This window comes from Mytilus edulis, chromosome 3 (assembly GCF_963676685.1).
Source record: "Mytilus edulis chromosome 3, xbMytEdul2.2, whole genome shotgun sequence".
Lineage (NCBI taxonomy): Eukaryota > Metazoa > Mollusca > Bivalvia > Mytilida > Mytilidae > Mytilus > Mytilus edulis.
The window spans coordinates 3,598,294-3,617,867 of NC_092346.1; the positions used below are offsets into that span (position 1 = coordinate 3,598,294).

General features: G+C 31.0%; 1 protein-coding gene across 1 annotated transcript in view; it reads left to right on the forward strand.

Moving 5' to 3' along the window:
• The first annotated feature begins 476 nt into the window (after positions 1-476).
• The window catches only part of LOC139515630 (leucine-rich repeat-containing protein 24-like), a 58,245-nt gene continuing 39,147 nt past the window's right edge, over positions 477-19,574 (forward strand). Inside the window, exons 1-5 of the mRNA XM_071305257.1 lie at positions 477-643; positions 2,843-2,914; positions 3,638-3,709; positions 8,204-8,275; positions 16,007-16,078. Coding sequence (XP_071161358.1) covers positions 477-643; positions 2,843-2,914; positions 3,638-3,709; positions 8,204-8,275; positions 16,007-16,078 — 455 coding nt within the window. The remainder of the gene's footprint in view (positions 644-2,842; positions 2,915-3,637; positions 3,710-8,203; positions 8,276-16,006; positions 16,079-19,574) is intronic.

Genomic DNA, 19,574 nt, shown 5'->3' on the forward strand with positions numbered 1-19,574 from the left:
ATTGTGGCTGTTGTCATGTCATTAACAAAAAAAGTGATTTTTACTTAATATTGCTGTGTCCGAAATATGTATCTTAATTCACAAAATTTACTTTCAGTGAAATTTTTAAATCTATTATATTAAAAGACGAGAACTTCGAAGTACGGGACCTTAAACATGTTAAAAGATTAATAAATTCATCTGAAACAAGGTTAACTTAGACAGAGGAAATTGAACCATCTCAGGATTTAGATAATTTTGAACAATTTAGAAGCAAAAGTCGAGGAATACCATAATCAAAGGATAATTTATAAAAAAACAAAAACAACAGTTTACAAATTGGTAGATAAGAAAAATATGTGAAAATGATTCGTGTAAAAACTTATATTCCAATGCACTTTATATATTCCATAAAAACACCCTTTAGTAAACATATGTTCTATTATTAGATTGACACAAATAGAATGTTTGATATTTTGTTTGATATTTTGAAGACAATGAGCAGCACATTTCTTCTAATAGTGGTCACTGTTCTGAAAAGTACAGTATTTGCTTGTCCATCTGAATGTAGATGCGATACCATTCTTATTCATAAGATAGTACTTTGCTCCGGTGAAGGTCTTACTGTACTTCCATCTGGAATTCCAATGTCAACTTCATCACTGTGAGTATATAAAACCAATTGTTTTAAATTCTAATGTTTCATTTTTTTTTAATTACAGGCATGTCCACAAACAAACGCTCAACCAATATTTAAATGATTTGTGTGCAGCAAGTCAAATTCATTAACATTCATTCCTTCATACCGTCAATGATAAACTTTGACTTTTAAAGGTATCTTTGTTGAAAATTATGTTTCGTTTCCTATGACGTATTATCAAAGAAATGCAGTAAGATGGAAAAATTTTGAAAACTTATTCTGGCCAAAAATGTAGTATGTAACTTGGAATTTTTTGCAGGTTTGTCTGTATGTATTTCATACTCACTCTTTTTCTTATTTTGGTTCACGTTTGCCAAACAGATGGTCATAATATTCAACGTCAGTTGAAAATAAATTCATCAGAGATACCAGGATTGATATGTTTTATTTACTCCAGACGCGCGTTTCGTCTACAAAAGACTCATCAGGGACGCTCTTATAAAAAATGTAAAAAAAAAGCCCAATAAAGTACGAAGTTGAAGAGCATTGAGAACTAAAACTTCCTAAAAGTATTGCCAAATACAGCTAAGGTAAAATATTCCTGAGGTAGAAAAGTCTTAGTATTTTAAAAATTCAAAGTTTTGTTGACGGGTAATTTAATATACAAGTCAACAAAAGAAACGATAAACGACTTAGAATAACATTTATCGAAAAGTATAAAAACTAAAACAAAATGAGATACAATATTTTAAAAAGCTTTCATTTGCAATGTATGCACATATGATAATGGAAATCAAAACCTGTCTGTAAACGATCATAGGGTGCAGATTATTTTTACGGAAAGTTCGACACAAAATCGACACACAATTTTCTAAGTTCTAAATGAATTTTCAAATTTGTTTAAAAATATTTGATATGCTAATCAAGTTATGTTCATATTGTAACTAATGGGTTGAAATATTGTTTTTTTTTTAATTTTTGGTAAACAAAGTGATTTTTGAAATCTCAAAAAAATGAAAAAAAAAAAAAGAATGTTTTCTTCTCAAATCAATGTTTAAGATATGGAAACAACACACTGTAAATTAGGAAGCTTTCGGATTAGTTTTAAGATTGTTAAAGTTTTTTTTAATTTCACTCTACACATACTGTCAATGGTAAAGCCATTGATCATGTTTACATTTTAACGATTTCTTGTGGGGCCGAACTTTGCTTTACAAATAAACAAAGAAACTGTACGATTTTTTAAAAAGAATTGATGGCAAACATTATCTTCATCTTTAAAAAAGAGGTTGACATCATTAGTTTGAACTTCTGTTTTTTAAATAAGTGTCGCTTTAAGTAAATTTTGTCAAAAAATTTTAATTTCGCGAAATGACGTAATGAAAAAAAAAAAAAAAAATTAACGGATTTATATTTCCATGGTCATGAAATATTACTACCTTCAATATTGGTCCTACAAACGGAAAACTTCATCTTTAAATTGAAAAAAAGTCCTGTATCGTTTCTTTTGTTGACTAGCATAATTATGAACATATCAATGTTAACTCAAAACAAAACAGAAGTGCTGACTACTGGACTGGTGATACCCTCGGGGAATTAAAACTCCACCAGCAGTGGCATTCACCAAGTTGTTGTAAATAAATTCAGGTACCAGGATTGAATTTTTTTATTTACGCCCAACGCGCGTTTCATCTACAAAGGACTCAGATGTCAGATTGAAGTAGGTATACACTGATATTGACATCAATATCGTAAAAATGGTCAGTAAGGTTAAGGTTATTGTTTCTCTGTTTACTTATCATATATCGTTATTTGTATAATGCTAAGAGGATTTTTACTGGACTAGTAAAAAAACATAAGACCAACTGGTTTTTTTTTTTCTCTCAATGATACATTTGATGTTATCCTAACGTAAAAGGTTAATTAACGGAAGCAAGTAAGTTTTTGTTATAATATTTAAGAAAAACAAACTTCCTTTTTTAATGTTTTGGAGTTTAGTGTGTCGGTCATTTTCACTGAAATACTACACAATTTTTAGTTTTGAGAACTACATCCGTGTGCAAGATTTTCTCGCTGCGTTGGAGACCCATTGTTGGTCTCCGGCTGTTGTCTGCTCTTTGTTCGGAGTGTTGTTGATTTGACATAATCCCGATTTTCATTGAATTTATGAAGATACCAAATGTGATGAAGCAGAACATTTGAAATCAAAAACGATATTTGCAGGTTCCTCAGCTATTATCAAATTACAACACTGGAGGCAAATTCATTCCAAACCTTGTCGGCACTTAAAACCTTGTAAGTATATTTGCTCTAAAAAAAATCAATGTGTTGATGGTGTTTTCTCATTTAATCTTACAATCTTTATTCGTAATATGTGCCGATATTTTCAATAGTTACTTCTGTTCTGATATAATAAAAAAGAAAAAAAAAAGGAGATTTATATTTTGAATTTGAAATTAATGTTGTGATTTAAATTGATCAGTAATATACGGTTTGATTTAAAAAAAAAAAAAAAAAAAAAAAAAAAAAAAAGTAGGAGAAAATACATGTGGTAAGTACTAATGTAGTAAAAAGTACGATATATGTGGTAATATACACACATGTTTTATGCACAGACAAAGATTCAAATATGGATAACAATAACAATATCAGTTTTCTTTCTGAACAAAATAGCATATTGTTATCTTTAGATACCGTTAATAGAAGATAGAATATTTTTTTTTAGAAAAACATGAACTATACAAAGCTTGTTAGTTTAGCACAGACATCTTTTTTGACAAAATTCACATAATATGAAATCAAGATCAAATGAGTTTTATGATAATCATTACGCGAATTCATATGATTTGATTAATATCTCTTCTTTGAATCATACAAATATGCAGTTAATTAACAATAGTGGTAAAAAATGCCGTTTCTCAAGTTTGATTTTTTTCTAATACTTTCTAAGTAAATATGTTGTATTTATTAAGTTGACGAATTGGGGTAAGCAATAAATTTTCAAAATGTTATTTTTAGGTATTTGCATGAAAATCAGATAGCCATGCTGGACGCTAATGCTTTTAAAGGCTTGACGGCTCTTGTCAATATGTAAGTAAATTCATTTCCTGTATAACTTTGGTCGCACTATATGTTGAGAAATCAATTATCAGCAGCCGTGTTTTGACAGTTTATTATTTTGAAGGAAACCCACTGTCATTTTACATTTACATTCTGTAAACATGTATTTATTTTTTACAGAATAAATCATGGCCTATTTTTTTATATATAACTTTTAACTTACGAACTTTTTAACTATCACAAACAAATATCTCAATTATGGTTCGAACTAGTAGAGTATTTGTAGACAATCTAAGAGACGAAGTTTGATAAGAAATTATACACAACTTAAACTTGCCTGACATGTAAACAAAAGGAGATAAGGCAGTAAATGTATCAAAGTAGATGATTCAATAATTGGCGTAATCTTACTTACTTTTGTCTTGTTTAATGACTGGTCGTCTATAATGCTTATTTTAATGTTCAATTGTTGTCTTAATCTACGTTTTGTTCCGGGAACGTAAAATGTAACATTCCTTTGATTAACAATTAACGCAAAAAAAAATTATAACCGGAAGAGTAAGCACATCCTGCCCTAAATGTGGCACCCTTCGTGTTACTCATGTCATTACAAACTCAGTAAATAGTCTAATTCGGTAGGTCACGTTCATGAAAAAGGAAGGGGATTGTTGTAACGACGTTAGGAACATATTCGATATCATCTGTGAAATGATTATTCCATTACGGACAACCAACTTGTCATCAACTAACCTCTATCAAGGAAATCATGATAATAAATACAAGCGCGGAAATATCTTATCAATTTGGAGATATATACTCCGTATGCAGGCGCTAGTGAAATGTTGCTACTAAGAAATGGAAAGTTCACAATTTGGAAGCAAATCATCTCTTTTGTCGTAAAGTGTCTTTATCTATGTTTTGTTCCAAAACTTGAATGTAAAATGTAACATTCCTTTGATTAACAATTAACGCAAAATAAATTATAACCGTGAAATGATTATTTCATTACGGACAACCAACTTGTCATCAACTACCCTCTATCAAGGAAATCATGATAATAAATACAAGCGCGGAAATAACGTATCAATTTGGTATAGTGTTGTTCTCAACCGACCCCCATGGTCAATTTCTAGATGTAAGTCAAGATATAAGGCCGACTTAGCTGTATCTGTTGTATCCGTTAACTCCATTTCGATGAGATAGATGCGTTCAACATTATAACCAAATTTTGAATTATTTAGTGAGAAAACATCATCTCTATATATAGTACTGCAACTGACCTCGAAAAAGACGCTTAGTTAACGAGTTTAATTGTCCGGAATAACACACGACTGGAAATTGTTTTAAATGACAGAAAAATATCTATATTTTAATTTTCGTCTGGTCGTAAAAAGTTTCTATTGTCACACTTTCTTGTTTTGCCCGTTTATGGGGTACCCCTCAATTTACGGTTTTGGGTAGTCGACTAAAGATTGCAATACAAAAAGTTTGGTTCAATTTCAGGTTCTGTTCGTAATTCTTTTTCGATACACATAATACCAAGGATCATTGGAATCATCATGACGTAAATAAAATACTGTCCCTAAATAAAAATTTCAAACTTAAAGTTGACAGTTTTTTTATGTGGAAATTTAAGGCATTTTTTTTTTAAACCAGAAAATACACTGTTCAAAGGCAGTATTTGTCATTTGATAGGGAAGAATATATTATTGTGATACTGCATGCAAATTTATATAGGCAAATTCCAAACAGTTTTAGCAAAAACTCAAAAGCAAAAACATCATTTGTATCATGTTTTTATTACGGAAATTTCATATTCGTCAATCATCTCCATCACTTTTAGTTACCATCTATCAAGTTCGTCAAAAGCACAATTAATTTAATAGTTTCGATACGATTTTGTACAATTTCTTTGATTAGTTGATTATTTTTTAGTTTTTTAAGTGTAATTTGGTTTTATATAGTAGGGTGTTTGTGTATATTGTGTAAATAAGTTATATTTTTGTTGATTGAATATTGGCTTTTTTATAAAAGTTTATCCGAATCCTTTGGATACGATTTTTTCCGGATAATGGCTAGTTATGGTAGCCCTACTCCTTACTCCTACTAGTTCAAAAAGGAGAAATAATGATATTGTGTTGGAAAAATGCATTGTGTGTCAATTTTCAACATCGGAGCAATTTTATTAGTATGACAGCAATCGGGAAAAAAGGTTTTATTGAAGCTATGAATATACGCAGAGATTTTGTGTGTGATTTATCCATGGCAAAGCTAATACTAGTAAAGTTTTTTTTTCAAATGCAGTCTATCATTCAGCATGCATTACGAAGCATTCATTAAAGTTATCTCCTGTGAAATTAGACAATACAGTATATGAACAATCAGATTATGAACTTGCTTTTGAGTCATTAATAGCATTGTTAATGATAATCTGTTCTTCCACAAAAAGGCCTAGATAATTAATTTCGCACATCCTTCATATATACCAGTCACTTTTACCCCAAAATTTCTGCGATAAATACCAATCACAAATTTCATAACAAATTAATAAGTTATTATGGCAGCTCAACTACAATTCAGACAGAGCGGGGACAAAGGATGTCAAATATAGTGTTTAGCTCTGACCTAACTATAGGGGATGCCATATCGGCAGCAGGAAAATTAAAGTCCATGTTAAGACTTTCAGAATTACATCAAGGTGTTTCTGTAGATATTAAGGATACATTAAATGAAGACCAATTACTTCACTCTTCAGCTAACGCTCTTAGGCGTGATATTAAAAACCTTGCTATTTCCTCTGATGACTACCCTAGGGCTAATCGGGAAAAAAAACAGTTTACAAAGTTTTAAAGGACAATCTTGGAGACTTTGTTGATTAAGTTCTTCTTTCATGCGGTGACATTGATAAATCTGTTGATGTCAGTCGGACATTTGTTTGCAAGGCTCTATGACCAAAAACGGAAAGCTAAATTTGACCACAGTGATTTGAATAAACTCCGTGTAAAGAAAGCTAAACAAAAAGACCACTATTTGGACTTCTTCAAATATTGCACAGCTACCACAGCAGTCTGCTTTAGACTTCGGATGGGAAGACAAACATGGATGAACCCCAACACTTTTTAAGGGACAAATGTCAACTAATTATCTGCAAGATTTAATTTGTACCTGCAAAGGTAAATCTGTTTGATAAAAATGCTGTGTTTGCTTTGAACAAAATCTATCATGCACCGAACTTTGTCCGTGTCAAGGAAATGGAGCGTGCTTTAATGCCAATATGCGTACTGAATCTGCAAAGGACGACGAAGAGATTGACCCATAGCTACGATTCTTATAAACACTTTCCCACTGTAACGTTTTGATTTTTTTACAGGCAGTTTCTTCTTATTTATTAATGACAGGGTTTTTGTAATGTATCTTTTCAGAGACAAGTTATATATGTTCAAACTAGCATTATTATCTATCATTATCCTTAACAATTGACGGGTCTGCGCATAAAAGGATGATCCCAATAAGACAATGTTCATGCATTGACAAACGGATTTTGTTTTATACTAAACCAACCGCTTAATCAATGCAAGTCACACTTTTGATTTTTCTTAAACCTCGCATTCGCCTCGGTTTACTATGATATTTTTTATGTTATAAATAATCTTTCCGACTCTGTAAATACAAAATAATAATTTATCTATAGCCAGATACTTATTTTCCAAAAATACAAAACCTTTTGGAAGCAAAATTTAAAACATTGATTTATCGCTTGAATTTGTTTTTTTTTAAGGAAGAAAACCTCTTAACATAATTTGATAAACTGGTGTTTTTTGGTTAAGAAAATAATTCTTTCATATGTTTTAGTAGAAAATAATATGCAATCTAAAAATTAATTGATGTAAAAAGGTCAAGGCCGATTCTTCATTTGCTATGTCATAAATAAGGAAAATTCAGATGGTTCAAGATTAGCATCATTTTGTAATGGCAGCCCTTAATATAAGTAGTCAGATTTGTCGTTTTGGCATCCTTTAGAGCATATGCTGATGATTTTATCGTTTTGGCAGCATTCAAATGAATATATATTAAGAAAATTTCTCGTTTTTAACCTCATGGTTGAATTTATAATATTTTCAGGTTTGATCTTTGACCCCAATTTCGAAAAAATGTGACCACTCATGGTTTTTACGACCCAACTTTTCTTATTGTACACATTTTTCTCTTTCCATCGATATATAATTTAGGTGTGTGTTCTTCCGGACCATTAAAGTTTTTAAAAAATGAACTCTGGTTGTAGTACTAATAACCTAGTTGTTGATTATATGGCCACTTAAAAGGCACTTCTACATCCTTAAAAAAACTGAGTACAAAGAAATAACGTTTGAGAGCTGATTTCGAATCAAATATATTTGAACTGAAATCATTTTAGAAAAAAAACAATGATGACTATCTATACCACAGCACATATGCAATAAAGTAACACACCTTCAAATAGCTCTATATCATCTACAGTTGCATTGCAAACAATCTCTTTTGCAGGACTCTAAACTACAATCAGATCTCAGTGGTACATGTTGCTGCATTCGAAGGATTGGCAGCGCTTGAATCATTGTGAGTAAATATGTTCTCCGAACTCATTTGTTTTAATAACAATATGTTTGCTAGTTGTCGCATCATACTGATTCTCTCTACCTGATGATGTTTTTGAGAATAATCTAAAATTAGAAATCCTTCTTTTTAGATAAATTAATGTGTTTAGGTATATTAAATAAAGACACCAGTATTTTACCACTGTTCGCAAGTCATAAATCGATAGAGAGAAAACAAATCCGGGTTACAAACTAAAATCGAGGGAAACACATCAACTATTAGAAGAAAACAACGAAATGAGAGAACTAAAGTGAACAAAAAACAAACGACAATGCAACACACACAGAAACGAACTATAAGATAACAACTGCAGTTTTTCTGACTTGATACAGGATAATTCAAGAATAAATGGTTGGTTAAAATTGGTTTTGTGGCTAGCAAAACCTCGCGCTTGTATGGCAATGTTAAATGTAACACTAAAATAACAACATTACATGACAGGAATACAGTAAAATATATTTTTTGTTTATTCTTATTGATTTATCGGCCGAGCATGTCAATCCTAAAATTAAATTTAAGCTATTCAATTGCTTCAGTAACAGATGGAAATGGAAATATAATTCGACATAAGTTAACACACCTCTTCAATATCAGAATACATGAATTATTGATATCGTTAAATACAAGATATTTTCAAACACCCAAGATTATACTTGATAAAGTTGGGTAAAAACTTGTTTTACATACATCTGCCAACTTTTGAAAAAAAAGCCAGAATGTTTGAATTTATCTACATTCAAAAAAGATATATATATACATGTTTCTTTAGTTTCTGTACAATCAGTGTACAATTATGTTTCAGTATATTATTCACAGTAATACATTGAATAAGGAATCGGAGGTCAATAAATTTCACAACTACAATTTTTCCATATATGGTAATATTTCTAAATTATTATCAACACATTTATCAGTTTTTGACAAACAATATTGAATTCCAGTAGTTTGAAATTTCCTGAATGGTTGCATACTAATTGTTTTAAATGTGTTTAGCTCCTCACCACAGCCCCGTTTTGTATCGATAAATATAATTTTTTTTCTTCAAAATTAGCCTTCAAACCAGGTCAAGAATAAAACAAGTCTATCTTATTCAAAGCACTGTTTAGAGATTCTTCACCTCCGTCCAGGATCAAAGTCGAATGATCAGATTACTGGCTGAGTTAAAAAATCAGATTTTTTTTATCTGTATACCATTAATGTTGTTTTCATATTTTATTGATGCACTAAGCAGTTCCAATCATAAAATAAACCGATAGAAAGACAATTTTAATGGATCTCCTTTAATCAACATCTCTTCTACAAAAAAATCAAACATATAGTATTTTTTTAAATACAATTTTTTGAATTATAGTGTACAGTTGAGAACCTTTTCACTTGTGTGTCACCAAAACCTAAAAATTTCAAAATTTCGCATATAAAGTTCAACCTAAGAAATCGTAAGCCTTTTTTAACATCAAGCAAGACACGCAAGCCAGGAATATCTTCCTCATCTAATTTTTAGAATAGGTCATATATAAGACGTGTATACTCACCAATATACCTTCCTTTCCTAAATCCAGTTTGAATTTCACTAATTTGGGGATCAAGAACTTTGTAAATATAATTGCATTATATGTTGTTATAATTTTATAGCCTACATAATGTAGTGAAATAGGTCGCCACTTTAATAGAAAATGTATGGGTTTCCATCTTTAGGTCGACAGGTAATCACTCATTGTGTTAGTGAAATCGATAATTTACTTTCTTTCAATGCGTCGGTCCTTGAAACAACACAGCGGGGACGAATTAATGTCGTGCAAAATTTTTAATAAGACTCAGTTGTAAAACCATCCAAGCCAGGAGATTTTGAATCGATCTTAATAAGTTTAAATGCGTTATGAATTTGTCAGTTTTTTTAGTCCCCCTCTAGACAACTATTTTTGGTCATCAGAGATTTTCCAAATAAAAGAAATAATTCCTTAGTATATTATTTATAAATGTTTTCTTGTTTTGAAAGATATATGGGAGAAATGAAGGTGACATAGAAATACTTTTTTGTGTAATTACTTTGCTTGTTTTTCTTTTATTCTTTTTACCTTTGTGTATTTCAAAATTCTCTGAAGTGTTTTTTTTTTTCTATGTTAAAAATTGTATGTTCTGGTTTCCCCTCACATGACTTATTTTCATGTTAGGTAGTTCAGGTAATCATGAGCAAACTGCACAGGATGTTTTGGGTCAAACTATCCGACACAAACACGGAAAATAATTACCTACTTTAAACTAAAAAAACATGTGCCTTTCCAGAGTAATTTGGTAAAAAGTATTCCAAAAATGCACTCTATTTGAATGGTCCATTAAGTGTCAATAGTTTTTTTTATAAGTTTTGAATGTGGTTAACGTATATTTGTTGTGTTAATCCCTATGAATTTACGAAGACTAATAATGTAATTTAAGGAATAATAGTACCACGGTAGGTATAGTGTCCGGCTAGGATCATGGTTTTTCGAGTGATTTGATCGTGTATTTTTCGATTGTGACCACTTTTTTTCGAGTGAGTATGTTTGAACATGTAAACAAACAGATTTCCTATCTGGCAAGACGTGATAAAGACGCATGAGTTTAATATACAAGGTTACACAAGGTATTTAAGTATTTGAGAAAAAAAAGTATTATCAAGCCGACATTATTGTTCACTAAGAAAATTAAATTAAACCTTACAACAAAATTGAAAATGGAAATGGGGATGTGTCAAGGAGACAACGACCATAGAACATACAACAGCAGAAGGTCACCAATAGGTCTTCAATGCAGCGAGAAACTCCATCCAGAGGCGTCCTTCAGCTGGCCCCTAAAACTCGGAATTATACACAAGAAACTAACTTTAAATAGCCTACAAGACTAAAAAAGGCTACGGGCTGATGACTTTTTGGAAGACGCAAAAATGCGGTGGGGTTAAACATGTTTTCTTGAGATCTCAACCCTTCCCCTATACCTCTAGTTAATGTAGAAAAGTAAACGCATAACAATCCGTTAAAGCAAAATTCAGTTAAAGAGAAGTCCGAGTCCGATGTCAAAAGAGGTAACAAAAGAAAATAAACAAAATGACAATCATACATAAATAACAACAGCTTACTAGCAGTTACTGACATGGTAGCTCCAGACCTCAGTTAAACTGATTGAAACTCATGTCTTCATCATATGAATATCAGGCACAATCTCTCCCGTTATGAGTTTAGTATTATACCATCATAAAATATATGAGAAGAACATAACCCGTGTCATGCCAACAACAAGTTTTAAAATAAATGTGTTTAATTCCGATGCAAAGACCCTATAAGCGAATCAATATTAAAGCCAATATATGCAATATTTAATGACCTGACAACAGTATCGCAAACATTTATTCCAAAATATAGAATAAAGCCATGTTTATACACATACCAATGCAAATATCGAAGGAAATGCATTTACGGAATCTATATATCCTTATATATACATTTTTGCATTTAAAACGAGCATTTTGAGACAAAATTAATTTCTATACGTCTGTGTTTTTTCGAGAGAAGTCTGGGGTATTTCGAGTGCGTCTGTGTTTATTGAGTAATTATACAAATTATCTACAGCTTTCAATGTTATGTCTCAGTGTATATACGATTAAAACAATAAAAAACTGTTCAAATTAAGTTCTTGTCAAGGCACAAAACCAATACATTCATCAGTTCGATAATGGTGTACCAACACATTTCACAACCTCATATATCTTGTGTTATTTCAAATAAATATCTGATATTCAAGAACCCATAAAGGGCATCATTTTACAACACAATATGATTGGAAAAAGCAAAACAGAAAACTAATACCATACTATAACGTTATGGACAGGATCAGAGCCTAACACAACATGTGTTTTATATAACTATTATATAAAATCCTATTTATAACAATAAAATATTAAATTATTTCATATATTTTGTTTACATCTGGATCTTATTTCTAAACCTTTAATAATGTAATTTCCTAGGCACATGAGAGTTGGTAAATGCTCATTTGTGAACAGCCAGAAATATTTCTTATCATTAAGTAGTTCTTTAAAATTAGTACAAAAAGTGATAACTTTATCAAATAATATTTTCCTCTGTTCATCATATAATGGACAATTAACTGTAAAATGGGTCTCATCTTCAATAGAATTTGATCCATGTGATAAACAGTGATGACATAGACGTTGAGTTCTCTCTATGTATTTTTTACTATATCTATCTTTCTCAATTCTAAGATCATGAGCACTTATTCTCATTTTATATATAGCTCTTATTATACTAAAATCTTTAATTGATAAATAAGCCTCCTTTACAAAGTCAGTCTTGAGGTTAAAATAATTTTCTAATTACTTTTACCTTGTGATAAGGTTTCATATCTGTTGACCAACAAAAATGTTTTAAAACTATTACAAAGTTTACCTTTTACAAATTTAATTAATTTATTGAGCTTTGTATCTAAATTTTGTATATCAAGTGATTGAAGTACATATTTCATAGATGATTACCAACAATTAATGTTTTCTGCATCTAAAATTTTAATACAAACATAAGCATCATAAAGTAACCCTTTGTCCAACTTGTTAAGCCTGTGTACATATTTTACCATAGATATAATGACAGAAAAATAAAGAGGAAATCTTGCAACCTCTGATAACACTGCTAAATTTGAGGCTTTCTTATTTACACCAAGAATATACTTTAAATATCTGAAATGTGATTTTTCCAAATAATCATTTATGTAGATTAATTCAAATAGATAATCACTTTTTTTCTTGCAATTAGCGGGATAGGATGCTTAATAGTATAAGAGTATCCACAAAGAGAGTTTTGGTGGTCTCTTTTAAAAGTCGGTGCATAAGAATATTATGCTACAACCAACCAACAAAAAGGATTGCCTACTAAGTATATAAAAGCTAAAGAATATGCAAAACATGTAATTTTTACGACGCAGGAGTTCGGGTTAAAGGGGTTCCCAACCGTGAATATTAAATAATATATACCGATTTGATTGGCCAATAACTGTTTTAACACACGACGCCATCAATTTACGTGAATATTTTGGAAATATACAGACGATATTCCGCAATCCACGGCTCCTAGGAAAGTTTCTTGTAGTGTAACGAAAAGCGGGAAATACGCGTTTATGTAGTTAAAAATTGGTAATTTTAAATTATTAACTTTTTTTACATTTAGGCTTCTTCTTTTTTTCTAAATTGTTACATTATTTGGAGAATTGCGATTTAATGTATCGTTTCTATCAAATTTTATTTTTATATTAAAACTAGAAATTGACCTGTTGTCTCACAAGGAAACAGCTGTTTTGACGTTTTTTCTAGAAAAGTTCCTAAATATTCTAAAATCTTTGCACCCACATTATGTCTTCAATTCAGTGAGCAATATTGAATGTCATGCTAAATACAGGAGCTTACCAGATTAAATTAACGCGACGTATTAAAATAGTCAAAACAATAAGTTTTTATTCCAATTACAATTGAACTTTTCATATCAATTCGAGATTTATGTCATGTTGATCTGTAATATATTTATTTGTATTAAAATTTGATCAACTTCTTAAAATCTGACAGACCGTACGCGAACAGTCCGACGTATGCGTATTTTGAAAAAGTACGCATACGGTGTGGAACATAGACATCTATCTATATTGTTGAAAACTATACTATACTATATTGCCTACTGGATATCCTTAGTTTGTCTTTGTCATTTGATTGCTGTCTTATTAACGTATAAACTACCTTTCCAACAGTTTTGTATAGCTAAAACGACTATTGTGTATAGAATAATTGTCTTTTTTTCCCTAAATAATATGCTTAAAAGAAGATGGACCGAGGAGAGATGTGCACAGGCACTTGTTTCGATCTATAAATGGGAAGGTCGACAATCCATATATATATTACATATTGATAGTCGACCTTCCCATTAATAGAAACAGGTGCATGTGGCAATGTCTCTAAATAAAAAAAAATATAAAGTAAACAGAAAAAATTGCTTCACTTTTCAATCTTTCACTTCCCCTCCCCCTTCCATTTTTTTTCTACTGTATTAATTTTTTAAGACATGTCGCATCTACACACAGTCTTATTGATCTGCAGCTTACTCCTCCCCCTATTAGTTTTTGTATATATGATCTACATTAAATTCGATCCAAAAATAGTCACTAGAAAGGCATACAGTAACATATCTAAATAGTTGCAATAAATTCCATTAACCACGAAACTAATTACAGTCAGATATTTATTTCGATATTCTTATTAAAAATTAAAATACATTTCTTTTTTGGCTGAAATAACAAAAAAATAATTATTATCTGGTTTGACTGATTCACTGATTTCAGATTTATATTGTACACATAACTTTAAAAATGGGAATAAAACATCCTTTTTTAAACGTTTTATCGATTATCACTGTGCCTGTAGTGATATACTTTTAAATAGATTTCAGAACGCGGACGTGATAGAAAGTCTATTTATTAAATTGTTAAGACGTATGCCGGTAGGAAATAAGATGAGTAAACAATGTTTAAGATTATACCTTAGATTTGCATTAAGTAAGTTGCTTGCATATACAAATAAACAAACGAAGAAAGACTTTAAGTGTAGTTCTATAATATTGAAGATTCGTCTTCGTCTTCTAACATTTGAGGCATCTTGACCAAGAATAAAAAACGCTGCAGCCATGTTAGATGGATTAATTCATTTTCGTAGAACAAATACGATGGAGTTACGACTGGGTATAGCTGTAGTAAGTTACGCCAGGATTTACGCATTATTTACGATCATCTTAACTTACGACGGCTTTGTGAAACGGCTGTAAATCCTACGATTTATTTACGGTGGACTTACGATGACACGTAGACTTACGAAGGCTTTGTGAAACGGTACCCTGGACAATACTTAATAAAAGTTAAATGTTTTGGTTTTTTTAAAACAAGGAAGGTGTGCTGCTTTGTTGATCAAAACATATATAGTATTCGAAATAAGATTGGTAGTCATGAAACAAACTATTATAATTACGAAATAGCAGTTAGTTGACCTTATCGCACGTTTTTTCACTCGAAAAATAAAGACGAACTGCACTCGAAAGAATTGGATCGATTCACTCGAAAAACTAGCTGGACACTTTATCTACCCTGAGTACTGTAAATAAGGAGTTGTGTAGCGCATCCAGTAAAACAGATATTTTCCACCATGCAATCTCAGTTGACGACTGGAATTCTTCAGCTACTGTATAGTTATTTCGATTCTAACGCATTACAACAAGAGATACTAGATAGAAGTTTCAAAACATCAATAAATTTTGAATACAATAAAATTAGGAATAAATTTACGAATGATTTATGTGCATACGATTTATTGCAAAATGTGACGTTATTCAAATAACAACGTTCGAATTAAAGAATATAACGTCACTTTGACGATTCAAGTTTGTATTAAAACACATCGAACTACGTTTTTTTTTGGGTTAGTTAACGTTTTATCTTAACTATATTGTAGGAATCAAAAATGTGTTCATCTAAGCAATTCGATATGGCGACTCGTTCCTTAGCTACAACATATCAACCTTCGTTTTGATGGTAATTGCAGGTTATTAAAAAAAGTGTTTCTTTGAAACTGCAGTATAATCAATATAAAAATTTTGAAATGTATTTTTTCAGGCATCTGCATAACAATCTGATCACGACCTTAGATGCCAATGTATTCAAGGGCTTAAAAAAGCTTCAGGTTTTGTAAGTCGATTGATTTCACTCAAATATTGTGGCAAATATGTGTTGATAGTTTGCTGATACATTTTATATCTAATCTTCTTTATTTTTCATTACTTTTTGTTGATTACTTTCGATAGCCCTTTCTGACTAGAAAACCATTAGCAATTTACATTTTTTTATGTCATCATACTGTTATTGTGTGTCATTCAAACGAGATGCTCAAACTGTTATGTTCATCGGATGAATATTTGAAACTTTGTCTTGTCATTGGAGAGGTATTAGATTGTAGCCTTACAATGAAAATCGGTAAACAATAGTAGAAATAAAACTAAAGTAATACGTTTTGGCATATACATGTACAAACTCTTAAAAAAGACAGAACATTGGTAGACCTATATAACTTTCCCCTTAATGTTTTATAGTGTTATAATGTTATTTTATTTCTCTTTATTGATATTCTTTTTATTGTTTGGTCTGTTTTCGTGATTTTCATTTCACGTGGCCCTATACTTATGCATCCCGTCAATGTGTTGTTTGTATTATCTTTCATGTTTGCCTATGAGTTTTGTCCGTGTGACTTTTTTTGTGTTTCTTTGATACATATGACGTGGCCCCGTACTTAAACATCCCCCATTGTGTTATTGTTCTATTATAATTTTTGTATTCTTGTCTTTCATATTTGCTAATGCTTTGTCTATATGACCTTTTGTGTTTCTTTGATACATAATGCCGTCGCTCTTTTTTAGAAGAAGTACACAATAAATATATATCTTCCTGTGTGACGTTTACATTCTGAGGTCAAACGATTCTACGTCAGAGTTAATGTTAATCTAACCATTCGGTCCTAGTTCTTACAATCTTTCGATCCTTTATGGCTGGATTTTAACTTTTTAACTATTTTGGAGTTTGAGCTTCACTGATGAGTCTTTTGATTGTTAATCGCGCGTCTAGCGTACATACAAAATTCAAACCTGGTATCTATGATGAGTTTATTTTTAATATATAAAAATAAAATTCAAAAACAAGAAAGCAATGAATGAGGGTGTATTATTTGATATATACCTTTTTGCTTAAATATTTGTTTGTTTTTGTTGTGATAAAGATTATAACACAGTGTTAACTGCTGTACCCCTTTTTGTAACATTTTTGCCTATCATGTCTGTTTTGGTTTTTCACGCATTGTTGTCTATATATTGGAATTTGATGGGACTGTCATACAAATGAGAGGTTTAGCTAGCTATAAAATCAGGTCAAATCACCATTTTCTACATCAGAAAATGCCTGTACCAAGTCAGGAAAGTGACAGTTGCTATCCATTCGTTTGATGTGTTTGAGCTTTTGATTTTGCCATTTGATGAGGACTTTACGTTTTACAGTTAAGTATCTTAACTGACATCTAGATATTGACAATGCCGGTCAGTTGAAAACAAAACTTAACGACAAGAGATGGGTTCAGCTTCCCAATAGTGACCTTTCCATTTTTAGTTCTTAATGGGGAAGTCAGTCCAATATGCGGTTTAAATAGAACAAAAGAATTCGACCTCTTGTGTTTACAAGGTAGAAAAGTTAAATGAACTTTGTATACGGTTGTCAAGATGTCACAAAAGTTACTTTCCGCAAAGTCATTAAAAATATTTGCATTCACGTTGTTTAATTTTCATATTGTACAATTGTTCACAATGCAACTTGCAAATAATTGTTTTTAAAACGACCATAAGTCAAGCTGTTACGTCAGTTAGGGGATCTCCTTATAAACTGCTACTTTTTTTTGCTCGACATAGAAAAAATCTGGGGAAAATTACAAAAATTGAAAAATGAATTGTCAATCGTTTAAGACCATTCCCAAAGTGGCACACCTAAATTTTACATTAAGACGCAACTTCAAAGTTGGATATTATATGACGGGGTTTTGTTAATTAATTTATGCATCGAACACACCCGTCCTATATATGTAACATCACATGACTTTTAAGTGATTAAAACTATTTTTTTTTAAATAATATTTGCATGCTTGACATGTTTTTTTCTTAAACAATTACAATTACACCGACAGTCATAATTTCTGTAATATTTTAAAAAAGTTTTGTTACACATTTTGTTACACCTTAGTTAAACAGTAACCCGGATTGGTTGACCATTGTGAAGTTTTTGGGGTAGCACAGATTTATATCGTTGTATTCCTTTTGTTTGTGTTAACCAATTGTTGTTCGGAATTATTTTTTATTCATCATTAATTGATCTTGCAATTACTTGTAATTTATTTTGGGTCTTATTTCTTGAGTGTCATATTTTGGCTATGTTTGTATTCGATCATACAGTATAATAAGTCGGTAGTTGCCCGCAAATGGATTTTTTTTAATTTCTTGTGACTCTTTGCGTCTTATTTGTTGATTGCAGTTAGTTTTTGTTTTGTGTCATGTGGAGATATGGTGTGATTTTGTTTTTCTTTCATGTGTTTGCATCTTTAATTGGGATTGCATTGAGTTATTTCATGATTTCTTTTGTGCTATATTTTCGATACAGTTTTAGTCTATCGTATAGCACCTTACAATTATCAGACGACATAATGTGATACTTTTTTTGTTCGCCAATATTATTCATACGATTCATACGATTTGAATTTACTATTTATATCTTTCTGTTCTTAATAGTTTACCTTCAGTCGAAAATTTGCAAGACATTAAGAGTCTTTACTTATTTTAAAGTTTTACATTAGACTCAATTGTATTATAGTTTATCACATAAAGACTCGATTGTATTATAGTATTTTACTTGAATAACCATCCCACTGTTAGTTCTTTTGTTAGTTCTTCACAACTCAGAAACAGATTCAAGGATATCAAATTTCCCTTATATTAATTTTTACCGTATACGGTAGCTAACTCTATTTTTCTCATACATGCTCACTATTACAAGTCAAGTACTATAGTAGTACACCAGTGTCTTCATATTTCATGTACTACACATGCGTATATATATTACTCGAGTGTGAAACATTCAACAATACCCTACCAAAGCAAGCCAGGAAACAATCCATCAACAAGGAAGTAAGTTAATCATTTAACTTCAAAGGGGGTATGGTTTTCTTGTCTGAGCGCGAACAATTATTGTCCGCCTCCATCAAATAAATTTTTTCTTTCTTTCAAAACTTAACACAATAATGTTTTAGAAGATCAGAATTCATAATATTCTTTTTGGTTTTAAATTTTGCCTGACAACAATATTTTTTCGAAAGAATTTTGGATCAGACGATATTTTTTTGAATGAATCTTACCCCTCACTCTTTTTCGCAATTTGAATGTTAAATTTTCGTTCCCGTATGTAAATAACCAGCACAAAGACTGTCATTATTTTTTTATATACATTTGAAGACTTCCATCGCACTGTTCAAACCAATATTCAGTGGCGGATCCAGAATTTTACATTGGGGGGGGGGGGGGGGGGGGCACTGACTGAGTTTAGGAGAGCTCGCTCCAGTCATGCTTCAGTGATTCCCTATGTCCATGATGTTTAACCA